At 43.0% G+C, this 17,323-nt stretch overlaps 1 protein-coding gene across 7 annotated transcripts in view; it reads right to left on the bottom strand.

The window, feature by feature from the left end:
• Positions 1-17,323, bottom strand: part of LOC139561653 (dedicator of cytokinesis protein 11-like) — a 120,286-nt gene that overhangs the window by 64,103 nt on the left and 38,860 nt on the right. For 4 of the 7 annotated variants that reach the window (XR_011672178.1, XM_071378898.1, XM_071378902.1 and 1 more), the window contains exons 22-38: positions 17,072-17,155; positions 16,890-16,979; positions 16,574-16,695; positions 16,238-16,307; positions 15,702-15,812; positions 15,002-15,073; positions 14,131-14,277; positions 13,731-13,814; positions 12,973-13,084; positions 12,169-12,207; positions 7,531-7,712; positions 5,714-5,827; positions 5,454-5,529; positions 4,734-4,822; positions 4,023-4,043; positions 3,668-3,791; positions 3,145-3,211 (exon numbers count right to left, since the gene is read on the bottom strand). Coding sequence is in view for 6 of the 7 variants with exons in the window: in XM_071378898.1 (XP_071234999.1) it covers positions 3,145-3,211; positions 3,668-3,791; positions 4,023-4,043; positions 4,734-4,822; positions 5,454-5,529; positions 5,714-5,827; positions 7,531-7,712; positions 12,169-12,207; positions 12,973-13,084; positions 13,731-13,814; positions 14,131-14,277; positions 15,002-15,073; positions 15,702-15,812; positions 16,238-16,307; positions 16,574-16,695; positions 16,890-16,979; positions 17,072-17,155 (1,604 nt within the window). In the remaining variant the exon portion in view is untranslated. The remainder of the gene's footprint in view (positions 1-3,144; positions 3,212-3,667; positions 3,792-4,022; positions 4,044-4,733; positions 4,823-5,453; positions 5,530-5,713; positions 5,828-7,530; positions 7,713-12,168; positions 12,208-12,972; positions 13,085-13,730; positions 13,815-14,130; positions 14,278-15,001; positions 15,074-15,701; positions 15,813-16,237; positions 16,308-16,573; positions 16,696-16,889; positions 16,980-17,071; positions 17,156-17,323) is intronic. The other 3 variants (XM_071378900.1, XM_071378899.1, XM_071378901.1) reach the window with 3 other exon arrangements.

Here is a 17,323-nt window from a genome sequence, read left to right on the forward strand (position 1 = left end):
TTCCAAATGCCTGAAGGTACCACATTTGTCTGTACAAACGATAGTACGCAAGCATGAACACCATGGGACCACGCAGCCGTCATACCGCTCAGGAAGGAGACGCATTCTGTCTCCTAAAGATGAACGTACTTTGATGCGAAAAGTGCTAATCAATCCCAGAGTAACAGCAAAGGACCTTGTGAAGATGCTGGAGGAAACAGGTATGAAAGTATCTATATCCACAGTAAAACAAGTCCTATATCGGCATAACCTGAAAGGCCGCTCAGCAAGGAAGAAGCCACTGCTCCAAAACCACCATAAAAAAGCCAGACTACGGTTTGTAACTGCACATGGGGACAAAGATCGTACTTTTTGGAGAAATGTCCTCTGGTCTGATATAGAACTGAAAAATAAAATAGAACTGTTTGGCCATAATGAGGAAGAAAAAGGGGGAACACCATCCCAACCGTGAAGCACAGGGGAGGCAGCATCATGTTGTGGGGGTGCTTTGCTGCAGGAGGGACTGGTGCACTTCACAAAACAGATGGCTTCATGAGTAAGGACAATTATGTGGATATATTGAAGCAACATCTCAAGACATCAGTCAGGAAGTTAAAGCTTGGTCGCAAATGGGTCTTACAAATGGACAATGACCCCAAGCATACTTCCAAAGTTGTGGCAAAATGGCTTAAGGACAACAAAGTCAAGGTATTGGAGTGGCCATCACAAAGCCCTGTCCTAAATCCTATAGAAAATTTGTGGGCAGAACTGAGAAAGCGTGTGCGGGCAAGGAGGCCTACAAACCTGACTCAGTTACACCAGCTCTGTCAGGAGGAATGGACCAAAATTCATCCAATTTATTGTGGGACCCTTGTAGAAGTCTACTAGGATTAAATGTCAGGAATTATGAAAAACTGAGTTTAAATGTATTTTGCTGGTGTATGTAAACTTCCGACTTCAACTGTATGTCCTAAGGCTGTAATTCTATCGAACTTTCCATTAATAATATGTCTTTGTAGACAAATGACTGCCTGTTCACAAACACAGACTTTTTAATGTGACAATTGACAAGTTTTTAGGGCTTCACTGTGACTACAGCTCAGGGTGTGTAATCAGGAAAATGTACTGACTCTAATCCTACATTGACACAGGAGAGGAGAACCACGGATGTTTTCTGTACTCCAGTGGAGGCTTCTGAGGGGAGGGCTCATAATGTCTGGAACGGGGTGAATGGAACGACATCAAACCATGTGTTTGATGTATTTGATACCATTCTATTTATTCCGCTCCAGCCATTACCACGAACCCATCCTCCCTAATTAAGGTGCCACCAACCTCCTGTGCTGTACTCACTCCAGTAGACTAAGGGTGTGTTCGTAAATTCACTCTGGCTATCTACTCCGGCTATCTATTTCATCGCACTCTGGTTTGAGAGTGGCAGAGTGCAGAATATTTAAGGAATTTCCGAACACCTTAAACTCGGTTGTAATGACAGGTGAAAGTAAACATCGGCCAAAAAACTAAATTAAATGGTTGACATAACACAGTCACCAATGCTCTAGATAACATGAAAACAGCCTAACCAGCTCTTCTAGGGCGAGTAAAATGGTCAGAGTGAGGTATTCTCTCATTTGTGTCTGGAAGTAGCTAGCAAGCTAGCCAACTTTAGCCAGTTAGCTTGGGTGCTGCCAATCAAATCAAATTAGATTGGTCACATACACGTGTTTAGCAGATGCTATTGCGGGTGTAGCGAAATGCTTGACTGCTGTTGTGAGGTCAGAACGCTCGGATCAACCCTACTCCTTGGCCAGTGTCCAGTGTGCGCTCTGAATGCTCCAAGATCGAAACGCTTTGAATTTACGAATGCACAATCTGACAACACTGAATTTACGAATGACGAGAGCACGCTCTAAACGCACTCTGGAACCCCAGAGTGAATTTATGAACACACCCTAAATACAGTGCATTCGGAAAGTACTCAGACCCCTTGACTTTTTTCGTTAAGTTACAGACTTACTCTAAAAATAAAGGACTTGTCCCAAAGCCACTCCTGCGTTGTCTTGGCTGTGTGCTTAGGGTCGTTGTCCTGTTGGAAGGTGAACCTTCGCCCCAGTCTGAGGTCCTGAGCAGGTTTTCATCAAGGATCTCTGTACTTTGTTCCGTTCAGCTTTCCCTCGATCCTGACTAGTCTCCCAGTTCCTGCCTCTGAAAAACATCCACACAGCATGATGCTGCCACTACCATGCTTGCTTTACCGTAGGGATGGAGCTAGGTTTCCTCCAGACGTGACGCTTGGCATTCAGGCCAAATAATTTTGTTTTGCATGGTCTGAGAGTCTTTAGGTGCCTTTTGGCAAACTCCAAGCAGGCTGTCATGTGCCTTTTAGTGAGAAGTGGCTTCCGTCTGGCCACTCTACCATAAGGCCTTATTGGTGGAGTGCTGCAGAGATGGTTGTCCTTCTGGATGGTTCTCCCATCTCCACAGAGGAGAGTGACCATTGGATTCTTGGTCACCACCCTGACCAAGGCCCTTCTCCCCCAATTGCTCAGTTTGGCCAGGGGGCCAGATCTAAGAAGAGTCTTGGTGGTTCCAAATGTCTTCCATTTAAGAATGTTGGAGGCCACTGTGTTCCTGGGAATCTTCAATGCTGCATAAATGTTTTGGTACCCTTCCCCAGATCTGTGCCTCGACACAATCCTGTCTCGGAGCTCTACAGACAATTCCTTCGATCTCATGGCTTGATTTTTGCTCTGACATGCAATGTCAACTGTGGGACCTTATATAAACAGGTGTGTGCCTTTCCAAATCATGTCCAATCAAATGAATTTACCACAGGTGGACTCCAAGTTATAGAAACATCTCAAGGATGATCAATGGTAACAGGATGCACCTGAGCTCAATTTCAAGTCGAGCAAAGGGTCTGAATACTTGTGTACTTATTTTTAATAAATGTGCAAACATTTAAAAAATAAACTGTTTTAGCTTTGACACTATGGGGTATTTTGTGTAGATTGAGGAAAATGTTTTATTTAATCCATTTTAGAATAAGGCTGTAAGGTAAGAAAATGTGGACAAAGTCAAGGGGTCTGAATACTTTCCGAAGGCACTGTAGAATAGAACCTATTCTATTGTGATCCTGCATTCACCCAGAGGTTGTGTACTCACTCCAGTAGACTGAGGAAGTTGATGATGTCCTGAGGGTTGACCTTGTTCCAGTAGGCCAGCAGGGTGTCTAGAGACAGAGACACAACAGGAGAGAGACAGACACTGAGTCACCTAGCAGGCCAACAGGAAACAATAACCAGAAAATGACACAATGACCAGACCAGTGACATTTGGAATGTTACCCATGTCCGCTCAAACAACATAACAGTCAGAAATTCTACAAATGAGGGAGCCAATGAAAATGCTTAGATACAGGCATAATAATAGAATATGTATAATATAGGAAAAAACACAACATATGATATAAAGTATTCATACAATATCTAGGTATGTATCATAAAACCATTGCAGGTACAGATCTACACAGTACTAAAAAAAGCGACTGTTGCTGTCCATAGAGATACATACATTACATATACAACTCAATAATAATTCTTTAACAATAAATAATTTCATAGGATCTCTGGATAATCCTATAGTATAATACAGTGCTATAGGTGTATGTAATGTTGTGTTGGCTGACCTTCTGAGATGGTCCTGACGATGTGAAGGAAACACAGCAGCAGTCCTTTGATTTCATAGTGGCCCAGTCTGCCTATGGGAGGGAGAGTAGTACTGCTGCTCATAGTGGAGCCCCGCCGGTGAAGCTGGAGGACAATACACCAAAGAGGAAGAAAACATGGTGTCAGAAACAGTGGCAGGGAGGGACACCACAGAGGAAGAAAACATGGCAGTATCAACCTTCCTCTCTCTTAAATACAATCCTAAATGTAAACTTTGAACTAAAATCAAACGTTACATTTTGAATACAAAATCTGACATCATTATCTGTCGGGGAAAAAACATGAGATCAGGGTCTCTCTGTCTGTTTGTCTCACCTCAGAGCCCCTTCTGTGAAGCTGAGTGAAAAACACCACAGAGGAAGAAATAACACAATTGAGAACCAGTGGTTTAATTCATACCACAGAGTAAGAAATAGAATCATGTAGAAGCTGTGGCACTCAGTCATACCATGAGTAAGAAAAAGGATGATTGAAAGCAGATTGACATCTGCTCTTGTCTTATTACATGACTGGTTTTCTTCATCTGATCTCAATCCAACATGTTGTTTCTAGAATGCTGGCAGAGAGCCAAGACACTGGATAGTATCTTTTTAACTATGTGAACTGACAGTTATAGTATATAACGGCCTTCAAGTGTTTGAGAAAGACCCAAGCGTCAATATGTGACTGGAAAAACAACAACGGAAATGAGGCTGCTGTCTCTCTGTGTCTCTCTCTCTCTCTGTCTGTCTGACCACAGAGTGAGAAAACATGGTATAAGAACCATGTTTATTTTTAAATTGAGCAGGATGTGAAACATCAAATTCAATATTTGACTGTTGCTACGATGTTCCCTACTGAACATGACCCAGGGCATTCTCTCTGGTTGTGTCCCAAATGGCATCCTAGTCCCTTTATAGTGCACTACCCTATGGGCCCTGGTCAAAAGTAGTGCACTATATAGGGAATAGGGTGCCATTTAGGAAACAGCCTCTGTTTCTGTTTGATTTGTATTGGCCAATCCACCACCCTCCCTCTGTCTCTTACCTCAAAGCTGTCTGGAGTGCCAGGGTCTATGAACAGAGATCCTCTGGAGTCCTCCCTCCTCACCAGGTGGCCATTCTGATCTCCTGGACCTGGGGAGAACAAAGAAACATGTTTACATAGCTTCTCAAATTAATTTTGTGGGCGGTAGGTAGCAGTAGGTAGCCCAGAGGTTATAGAGGCTGACTGGTTAGAAAGGTTGCTGGTTTAAGCCCCAAGCCAGGTGATACAGAAGAAGTGGGGCTGGAACGGGCATCTTGTGTCATTACTAACACCACCATTGTGCCCTCGAGCAAGCCATTTAACAGCAAAAATATATATCCAGAGGTGCTGCACTGTGGTTGACCCTGTGCCTCTTGATGTGTGTGGCACCTTAATTGGGGAGGACGGGATGGATGGAATTGTATCAAACAGATGGTTTCAAGAGATCCTCTGGTTTACATGTATTTAATACTGTTCCATTTACTTACTCCATTCCACACATCCTCCCCTCACCAGCCTCCTGTGGTGTGTGGGTTTGGGGGGAAAAAGCAGAGGGATCATTTCTGTTCTAACCAAATGGACAATAACGTATTATTGCTCTGATGTTATGGTTCAAAAACGTCAGAGCAACTTTTTGATGGGACATGATGCCGTTCTAACGGGTCTGCTCACCTGCTCTACCGTACAGGCAAACGCACAGCGATGAGGGGTTAACACATTGAGGACAGATGTCCCACTGACCGTGGTCTTTATCGATGGCCGTGCTAGTCCTGCGGCTGTCCATCGAGCTGGTTGATCTCAAGTCATCTCTGGAACCCTGTAAAAGCAAGGAACAGCCATAGGGGTGGGATCAATTTCATTTCAGTAAATTCAGGAAACTAACTGAAATACCAATAAAAAATTATGTTAAAACTCCAAAACGTCAATATATGATTGATATATCATGAGACTAGCTAGAGTAAGTTAGGACCTCCAGGGATGGAGGGTAGAGGGGAACTCACGGTGAAGCCCAGGCCAGGGCTGGAGGTGTGTTGCTGGGCAGACAGCTGCTTGAGGTTCTGGTAGAGCAGCTCAAGCAGTGGAAGGTACAGCAGACAGATCCGGGCCTGCTGGTTCTGACATGCAGAAGGGGGGATGAATAGAGTAACATCAAGTTAATAATTAAGTTATTATAATTTTACAGGTTTTCCAACAATCTCAAGTTATAGCTATCATTAACTGTATACATCCCGTGACTTCTGCAGAGGCCGTATCACCGTAAACGCCGCACGGCCAATGCAGACGTCGGATAAACACTGTAGCTAACTACCTTTGTCGTAATGATGCCTAAGCTAAGGAGCTAACTACAAAATAAGTGGCAATGTGCTTGACTAACACATGAACTGTGCAATTTAGTAGGGCGTTGTAGTTTCCAACAGGCCAATATACATGATCTAAGTGATTGATAGGTGGTATTCAGCAGTCATAAAAGTATGCCTTCTTTACTTTGAAGACCTACAAAATAGTGTTTTTGTCAGAAAGCATAGGAAGCAGCTCTATAGAGATGAGACGATGACTTGGAATGAAATAATAAAGTCATCAATAAAACAAATGTAATATACACAACAACTGAAGTATTTTATTAAAGTGAATAAATGATAGTTAATAAGTGATAAGCAGTAAAGGACAGTCACTACCATCACGGGACTTCTATTCATTGTTTTATTCTGTGCCGTTACAGCCTTCAACCCAAATAATCTAAACCGAAATCGAAAACGGTGATTGTTTTTTAATAATCTAACCGAAATCGAACTGACCTCAATAAGCACTAATCGCTCAGCACTACACATAACATACTGGTCAACACTACCATCTGACACTATCACAGCCCATGTCAACCAAAACGCATCTACTGTACGATGAGAGGAACACTATTCGAAAGCTGGCCTTTATCGGCCTTTATCGTAAACGCAATGCTTGGCTACCAGTGACTATTTGCATCTACAAGGCTGATACAGTATGGATTTGCATAACAGACTACTTTCTTATCTTGATTCAGGAGAGACAGTGAACACTCCTTACTCTAGGAGCTAACTACAAAATAATAGTGGCAATGTGCTTGACTAACACATACAATTGAGGAAAATGTATTTGGAAAACAGTTCGTTCCCCTTTTTTTCTATACCCTTTTTCCTTACACATCAGTGTATTAATGGACGAAGTGGAGAACTACCATCCAGCTCGAGGGAGGGAAATAGTACGACTACAGGGGGGGCAGGCTGGAGCGGAGAGCTAGAGATTTTTCTCCTTGCCCAAGTTGGCTCAGCTCCAACTTCAGATGGATGAGTCAAAAACCACAATGTGCAAACTAGAATCCTACTGTTGTGTAATTTAGGTTGTTTTTCATACAGGCGTACTTTGACGTCAAATTGCATGTATGGTACGCAAAATGCGTGCAGGTTGGCAGGTTTGCTGTCACCCCCTCACCTCATTCTGGGTCTGTCTGTCTGTCTGTCTGTCTGTCTGTCTGTCTGTCTGTCTGTCTGTCTGTCTGTCTGTCTGTCTCTCTTGTCTCTCTTGTCTCTCTTGTCTCTCTTGTCTCTCTTGTCTGTCTGTCTGTCTGTCTGTCTGTCTGTCTGTCTGTCTGTCTGTCTGTTTTTTTATCTCTGTCTGTCAGTCTCTCGATCGTGATCTCAATCTGTCTGTCTGTCTGTCTGTCTGTCTGTCTGTCTGTCTGTCTGTCTGTCTGTCTGTCTGTCTGTCTGCCTGCCTGCCTGCCTGCCTGCCTGCCTGCCTGCCTGCCTGTCTGCCTGCCTGTCTGTCTCCCCTTCCTCCTCACCTTGTTCTGGGTGTAACGGTCATCCATGGAGTGTTTGATAAGCAGGTTCTTCAGCACGGCCACTGCCAGCTGTCTGACTTCTGGTGACCCCTGCAGGGCCTCCGCCACCTCCCTCAGCAGCAGACCCACCAGGAAGTGGTTCTTACAGTACTCCTCCGTCAGCGCAGACTCCAGGCTATGGTCTGGGGTCAATGGTCAACATGGTTAGGTCATGTCCTTAATCACAACCTATTTCCTGGCCAAAAGCAGTGCACTACAGTGAGCTCCAAAAGTATTGGGACACATGTTTTGTTGTTTTGGCTCTGTATTCCAGAACTTTGGATTTGATTTTATACATTGACTATAAAGTTAAAGTGCAGACTGTCAGCTTAATTTAAAATCGCAGACTTTCATCCATATCCATGAACTGTTTAGAAATTACAGCACATTTTGTACACGGTCCCCCCCATTTTAGGGAAGCAAAAATATTGGGACAAATTCACTTACATGTGTATTAAAGTAGTAAAGCGTGTAGTATTTGGTCCACTACTCATAGCACGCAATGATTACATCATACTTGTGAATCTAGTTGGATTTTGTTTGTTTTGGTTGTGTTTCACATTATTTTGTGGTCAATAGAAAATAAAGTATTGTGTCATTTTGGAGCTATTTTTATTGTAAATAAGAATATAATATGTTTCTAAACACTTCTACATTATTGTGGATGCTACCATGATTACAGATAATCCTGAATAAATTGTCAATAATGATGAGTGAGAAAGTTAGAGGCATAAATATCATACCCCCCAAAGAAGAGCGTGCTATAAGGGATCATGAATGATAATAGTATAATTATACAGGCTATACAGCTGACTACCATAACACAGTATGACCCTGGCAGGTACCTCCCCTGTTATTGAAATGATGAGAGGTTAGAATGCCTTGGGGGTATGATCTATGTGCGTCTGTATCTTTCTCACTCATCATTATTCACGATATATTCAGAACTATCTGTAATCATGGTAGAATACACATGAATGCAGAAGTGTTCAGAAACATATTCTATTCTTATTTACACAAAAAAATTACCCCAACATGACACAATAAATTCTTTGCCATTAATTTCTATTGACCACAAAATAATCTGAAACACAACCAAAACAAACAGTAAATGCATCCAACTAATTTGTAGATTCACAAGCTTGATGTAGTCACTGTGTGCTATGAGTATGTGACCAAGCACTACACTTTTGACTACTTTAATAAACATAAGTGAATTTGTCCCCATACTTTTAGTCCGCTAAAATGGGGGGACTATGTAAAAAAAGAGCTGTGATTTCTAAACAGCTCACCTGATATGGATGAAAATGCCTTCAAATTAAAGCTGCACTTTAACCTCATAGTAATTGTATAATATCAAATCCAAAATACAGAGCCAAAACAAAAAATATGTCACCGTCCCAATACCCAATGTGAAAAGAGGTGCACTACATAGGAAATACACACGGGTACTAGCAACAGGTGCAGTCTACCCTGCTTTAATATATAGGGGTGCATCTATGATTTTAATCAACCAATCTCTTTAACATGGGACTGAATGGTAGCATTCAAGTGACATGGTAGATATCCTGTTTCACTCATGGAATGACATGCCTGACAAATTACAGGGAGAAATGCGACAACATCACATGCTGAACACACTCACTCTGCAACATTTTTCTCCAATGCAAAACACCACCACCTTCTAACCAGGGAAATCAGAGAAACACCACCACCTTCTAACCAGGGAAACACCACCACCTTCTAACCAGGGAAACACCACCACCTTCTAACCAGGGAAATCAGGGAAACACCACCACCTTCTAACCAGGGAAATCAGAGAAACACCACCACCTTCTAACCAGGGAAATCAGAGAAACACCACCACCTTCTAACCAGGGAAATCAGAGAAACACCACCACCTTCTAACCAGGGAAATCAGAGAAACACCACCACCTTCTAACCAGGGAAATCAGAGAAACACCACCACCTTCTAACCAGGGAAACACCACCACCTTCTAACCAGGGAAATCAGAGAAACACCACCACCTTCTAACCAGGGAAATCAGAGAAACACCACCACCTTCTAACCAGGGAAATCAGAGAAACACCACCACCACCTAACCAGGGAAATCAGAGAAACACCACCACCTTCTAACCAGGGAAATCAGAGAAACACCACCACCTTCTAACCAGGGAAATCAGAGAAACACCACCACCTTCTAACCAGGGAAATCAGAGAAACACCACCACCTCCTAACCAGGGAAATCAGAGAAACACCACCACCTTCTAACCAGGGAAACACCACCACCTTCTAACCAGGGAAATCAGAGAAACACCACCACCTTCTAACCAGGGAAACACCACCACCTTCTAACCAGGGAAATCAGGGAAACACCACCACCTTCTAACCAGGGAAATCAGAGAAACACCACCACCTTCTAACCAGGGAAATCAGAGAAACACCACCACCTTCTAACCAGGGAAATCAGAGAAACACCACCACCTTCTAACCAGGGAAACACCACCACCTTCTAACCAGGGAAATCAGAGAAACACCACCACCTTCTAACCAGGGAAATCAGAGAAACACCACCACCTTCTAACCAGGGAAACACCACCACCTAACCAGGGAAATCAGAGAAACACCACCACCTTCTAACCAGGGAAATCAGAGAAACACCACCACCTTCTAACCAGGGAAACACCACCACCTAACCAGGGAAATCAGAGAAACACCACCACCTTCTAACCAGGGAAATCAGAGAAACACCACCACCTTCTAACCAGGGAAACACCACCACCTAACCAGGGAAATCAGAGAAACACCACCACCTAACCAGGGAAACACCACCACCTAACCAGGGAAATCAGAGAAACACCACCACCTTCTAACCAGGGAAACACCACCACCTAACCAGGGAAATCAGAGAAACACCTATGAGAGCATGAACACTTTCTACATGTAATTGTATAATATGTTTTGATGTACAGTACCAGTCAAAGGTTTGGACACACGGGTTTTTCTTTATTTGAACTATTTTCTACATTGTAGAATAATGAATAAATCAAAACTACGAAATAACACTTATGGAATCATGTAATAAAATATATTTTATATTTGAGATTCTTAAAAGTAGCCACGCTTTGCCTTGATGACAGCTTTGCACACTCTTGGCATTCTTTCAACCAGCTTCATGAGGTAGTCAAATGGAATGCATTTCAGTTAACAGGTGTGCCTTGTTAAAAGTTCATTTGTGGAATATAATTCCTTCTTAATGCGTTTGAGCCAATCAGTTGTGTTGTGACAAGGTAGGGGTGGTGTACAGAAGATAGCCCAATTGGTAAAAGACCAAGTCCATATCATGGCAAGAACAGCTCAAATAAGCAAAGAGAAATGACAGTCCATCATTATTTTAAGACAATTCATAAAATTTCAAGAACAAGCGCAGTCGCAAAAACCATCAAGCGCTATGATGAAACTGGCTCACATTAGGAAAGGAAGACCCAGAGTTACCTCTGTTGCAGAGGATAAGTTCATTAGAGTTACCAGCCTCAGATTGCAGACCAAATAAATGCTTCACAGAATTCAAGTAACAGACACATCTCAACATCAACTGTTCAGATGAGACCGCGTGAATCAGGCCTTCATGGTCGAACTGCTGCAAAGAAACCACTATTAAAGGCATGAATAAGAAGAGACTTGCTTGGGCCAAGAAACACGAGCAATGGACATTAGACCAGTGGAAATCTGTTCTTTGGTCTGATGAGTCCAAATTTGAGATTTGTGGTTCCAACTGCTGTGTTTTTGTGAGACGCAGAGTAGGTGAACGGATGATCTCCGCATGTGTGGTTCCCACCGTGAAGCATGGAGGAGGTGGTGTGATGGTGTGGGGTTGCTTTGCTGGTGACACTATCTGTGATTTATTTAGAATTCAAGGCACACTTAACCAGCATGGCTACCACAGCATTCTGCAGCAATACATTGTCCTACTTGTTTGCGCTTAGTGGGACTATCATTTGTTTTTCAACAGGACAATGACCCAACACACCTCCAGGCTGTGTAAAGGCTATTTGACCAAGAAGGAGAGTGATGGAGTGCTGCATCAGATGGCCTCCACAATCGCACGACCTCAACCCAATTGAGATGGTTTGGGATGAGTTGGACTACAGAGTGAAGGAAAAGCAGCCAACAAGAGAGGAAGGGAGAGAGAAAATGGAAGAGTTGAATAGAGAGCGAGAACGAGAGAAAATGGAAGAGAGGAAGAGAGAGAGAACGAGAGAGAGAGAAAATGGAAGAGAGGAATAGAGAGAGAATGTACGGTAGCAGTCCCTCATGCAGCGGCAGCAAGAAATACTCTCCCCTCGTCTGAAATCATCAGTCAAAACATCAGGGAGAGAAAAGTAATTAGATTTCCACGTTCAAAGACAGCAAGTGTGACAATCTCCAGGCCACAACAAAACATTGGTCCAAGCAGGCGGTACAGATTTTAGCAATCATGAAGAGTTTAGGAGTTTCCTGGATAGACGGAGGTAGCAGAAGTGGGTTAGTTGCATGCCGACTCAGTTGGCGTTCAAACTGCAAACGTGGCGGTTGATGTTATGGAGGCATCACCTACCTACTACGCCAAAAAGCTCCGTCGCGTACGAAATAAAATCTGACAACCACAAGCAAAACAAGAGGGAGGAGAAACAAATGAGTAAAATAAATGAACATAGCATGCAGTACTATTACCAGAATATACTGTGGCTGTGGTAAATATCATTCATAGAATTAATTTAACAACCCCCCTTTTGCTAGACTCCACATGGTCTGCTTTGTATTAGACTTGGTCCTCAAGGGTCCTTGTATTACAAGTAGGTTTTTTCCATCAGTTACATTAATTGATACATTAAAGGGAAATTTCACCACTTTTCAAACTCATATTGAGGATGAATATGAGGTTGAAAAGTGGTGAAGTTTCCCTTTAAGTGACCAGGGAGAAAGGAAAACCAGCATAAACTGCAGAACAAGGCCTGAATTATGCACCTCAGTAATAGATGGTTGTGTGTGGCACTCCTAGAAATATGAATGAATAGAACGGACTTGGAAGCTCTAACCCCGGCAATAGACTGGTACTGTATACTCACAATGGCTGTCTGGTATTGGGATGCAATCAACTAATGCTGGATTGCCATGGTAATGTAGAATGTTCATTCAAATGATGCTAACTGATGTGGCTTTTTCTAATGCCAGTTGAATTGACTCAACAAATCACAGCACAGATTAAAGGGTACACTTCGTGACTTGACTTCTTGGCATGGGTACACTCAAAACACTCACTCTATTCACTCTTATTTCTATGGTGGCACCGGCATGGAGCAAATGCAGGTAGGTAGCTGATAGAACAGAGAAGCATGGCGTGAGATTAGGAGCTCCTTACCCTGTACTCTCTGCAGCTTGGTGCGGCCGAAGGCCATGGGCAGGTTGAGCGGGATGTAGTGCTCGTGGTTACACACCGTCATCAAGAAGTCAAACTTCATCTCCGTCAAGACCTGTCAGTCAACAAACCGCTCTAGCATTACAAAACAACTCCTAAGACAACACACGTACTGGAACTCAAGATGACCAGAAACAAATTGTTTATTTTCATCCTACAAATGAAAAGAATTGAGATAGAGATTATTTTCAATCCCAGAGACAAAACATTGTAGAGCCACCGGCAATCGGAGGGTTAATAAAACAATGGATGTACATGTTGATTTATATTTGTTAGTCAAATATAGTAAGGCTGATAATATAGTGTTGATCAAATGTGTCGGCATGTTGAAGACTGCTAGAGGCCACACGCTAAAGGCTTTTTATTCTACCTGCCAGGGTCATACTGTGTTATGGTAGTCAGCTGTATAGCCTGTATAATTATACTATTATCATTCATGATCCCTTATAGCACGCTCTTATTTTGTATGTAGGGCACATTTCCCACAGTCAATGTGCATCTACTGTCTATAGAAGCCTGTACAGCAGGCTGTTTTAGTTCCCGTTGCATTAATGATACATGATCAACAATAGCAGGAGGGTTATTGTTATTGTACAGTACCTATATAATATAAATATACATGTGTATATAATAAAATGATCAACAATTGAAGAGGTACTGTGGTTGGTACTGTGGTTGGTACTGTGGTTGGTGTCGAGTACCTTGGGGTCTTTGAGTGTGAAGGCACACATGTAGTCGTTGACCAGGCTGAAGGCAAAGCCTCTGTTCATGAAGGTCAGACAGCGCTGTGGAGACAAGCCCAGATCAGGGCATTAAGAAGACCAGGACTAACCAACTAAGCACACCAAGAACATCTTTCATATACAGCACCTGACTTACAGTACACTGAATTCACCACACATTATCGCTAGTTTCAGAAGGGAGTTTGGTCTTTAATGAAGACCTCAATATCAACAGTATTCCTTTTTCAGAGCAGGGATAATGTATTTTGTATTATGTCCGTCCTTTAGTGTATGGTTCAGGCACTGTAATGTACGGGGGCCTGTAGTGTATGGTTCAGGCTCTGTAATGTATGGTTCAGGCACTGTATGGGGGCCTGACCTTGATGAAGCCAGCCAGGCTGAGGTTGACACAGCGGGCCTCCTCTGGGATCTCAACATGGCGGATGGTGATGTGAGGCATGATGGACAACAGCAAGGACTGGAGCACCTGGTGGAAACTGTCTGGAAACCTCTGGGCACGGGGCATCTGGTAGGACACAACACACTCATTTATAGATGTCGACAAGATGGTGACCCGGGGCATGTGAACCTCAGGGCCGAGCGACAATTAACTTGGGTAAGGCAATTTTCCAATTGAGCTCAATGGATGTTCTATGGGTATAAAGTGTGTGGATTTGTGGTTCTGATTCGCCCCAACTACAGATAAACTAATCTTATATTAACTAATAGGATGGGAGGAAGGAACAAGTGTGCTCTTCTGGTCATTGAGAAATAGATTTCTTTCACAACAGCCTAAGAGATGAAACATGACTCACTAAAATGTGCACAGCTTGTAAAATCCTCAAATGTACTAGTGAATATTATATTAGAATTGTGGTCAATTTCAGCAACCTTAGTTTATCTTCAGTAGATGCTTCAGTCTGGATTTTACTGGGCCTGTTTCTAAACTGTTGCCAAGATAAGAGTACAAACAGGAATATCCTTATCACCAACTGACCTTTGCATATCTGTAGAATGAGGAAGTGTTCATTGCCACATTTTTGCAGTGAGGAAAGAGTGTGTGAAATGTAACACTGCAGCGCCACATGATAAATATTTGCATAGCAAGAATGCTAACTGTTCCCCTCCACCTGAGGGCTTGTCAGGGATGGCTGTTTTGTGTGGGTGTGTGCACGCGTGCATGTGGGAGTGCACTATCTTCGATGTGGGACACAAGATAAACCCCTAATCAGAATAGAACATGCACCAACCTTGATCCTGTTGCCCTCCTGGAGGTACTGGGCCATGGACTTGGCCATTGTCTCAAAGAAGAACCAAGAATACTAGAAAAGAGGAAGAGGGACAGAAGAAGTTGGACCTACTGCTCAATTGTGAAACATTTAGGGAGCGTCCCGATTGCCACCCTATTACTTCATAGTGCACTACCTTGGGCCAGAGGCCTGCATAATGCCCTTGTCAAAAGTAGTGCACTATAAAGGGAATGCGATGCCATTAGGGATGCACCCTTCCTAAGAAAGATCATATCAACAGTCTGACAACAACAAAAAACATCAATGGGTTCTATATCCTAGGTGTACTGACAATAGAAAACTGCGCAAAAGTAATTGTTTCGAAAACATGGTGGGTTGTCAAAACATGCTTATTAGTGACACAAGAATGTAAGGAATCCACTTTCCCTTTCAAGGAACAAGTGGCTGGTTCAGCTGCATGTGCTGCAGTGATACCTGCTGGTCAGTATGGGAATTTACATTTTATGCTTGAACGTGACAAGTAAAAAAGTGTGCGCATGCTGCTGTTCCTGCAAAAGCTAATGGGGATCCAAATACACACACACACACACACACACACACACACACACACACACACACACACACACACACACACACACACACACACACACACACACACACACACACACACACACACACACACACACACACACACACACACCTTGAGCAGCTTGTTGCTGGTGTTGAAATCTGCTGTCTGTTTGAGGATGGCTGTAACTGCAGTGGCCAGGACTTCATGAGTGGTCCCAGAGTTCCCAGACACAAACACATACTGGGGACACAACACAGAAATAGGCATTAATACACAACCTTCACATTATCACTTTACATGGTATGTTGAACATTATCCCAAATGAGAAATGAATGAACTTTAAGTAACTTTCAACTGAAAATGCATTACCCATCTTTACATTCATCAGTAAGGCAAGGACCAGGCCTTGATTCTGCTCATTAAATGTAACCTTTATTTAACTAGGAAAATCAGTTAAGAACAAATTCTTATTTACAATGACGGCCTACCCCGGACAACACTGGGCCAATTGTGCGCCGCCCTACGGGACTTCAAATCACAGCCGGTTGTGATACAGCCTGGATTCGAACCTGGGTGTCTGTAGTGATGCAGTGCCTTAGACCGCAGCGCCATTCGGGAGTCTCAAAATGATTATCGACTTGTGTGTATGATGCCTGATGTTTTACCTTCAGAAAAGAGCGCAGGTAGTTTTCCAGTCCTTCCTCATGGCACCGGGAAACGACGTGTATAATCACACTGAAGAATTAGAATATTATGGTTACTTTCCTCAACCTACATCCATTAACGCTTCCAAAAAAGCATTTAAAATAACCTCGTCCCAAATCTGTTTGTGCCGTTTAGCAAACTCCTGTACAGTGACTTTTGTGTTATATTTGACAACAAAAAAAGGCCTTTCAAATCAATTGACTTATAACTCACATTCACAACTATGACTATGTCTAGGTCACTATTTCATGGGGTCAGATCATGATACCGTCATAGGGTCAGGGGTCAAGACTCACCGGGTGGAGTTGACAGCGATTTCTTGAGCTTCTTTGGTTGCCGTAGTGAGCACCTCAAACAGCTGCATCAGCACAGTGGGGAGGAACTTAATGATCACCTGAGCCTCCATGGCATGCAGGCACTAGGGAAGGGAGGGAAGGAGGGAGAGAGATGGAGAGAAAGGGTTGTTGAGTGAGAGAGAGAGACAAAGAAGAGAGAGAGAGAGCATGACCAGCAGGAAATTTAGTTAAAATATATGAGGGTTGAAGTCAGAGAGAGACAGCAATACCAAGAGATAGCGTAAATGAGACTTCACAACAGAAGTGTCTCTCTCACCTTAAGATACTTGATGAGTTCTGCTGGGTTGCCCTCTGAGGAGGACCTTATCAGCTGGCAGTGCTGGAAGAACTTGTGGAGGTGCAGATCCTAGACAGAGAAATACAGAACACAGATGTCTTATGGTGTTTGTTACAATAGCTTTAACAAGTTGTTTTAATGTTGGAAGGTAGAAGACATACTTCAGGGTATATTGTTGAAGCTACATTGGTCTTCACTTTGAAAAGGGGCTTGCAGTTTTCTACCCATTTTATATCTGGCGCTGGCTGTAAGGAGAAAAAAAACAAATACAATGAAGTGATTTTAGTATCCTGCATTTTTAAATAACTCATAGTTTGTAGGGGTGTAATGGTTCACCAAACCCACGGTTCGGTACGTATTGCGGTTTTGGAGTCACGGTTTGGATTAGGTACAGCGGGAAAATTAAATGCCAT

Source organism: Salvelinus alpinus, chromosome 31, assembly GCF_045679555.1.
Source record: "Salvelinus alpinus chromosome 31, SLU_Salpinus.1, whole genome shotgun sequence".
NCBI lineage: Eukaryota > Metazoa > Chordata > Actinopteri > Salmoniformes > Salmonidae > Salvelinus > Salvelinus alpinus.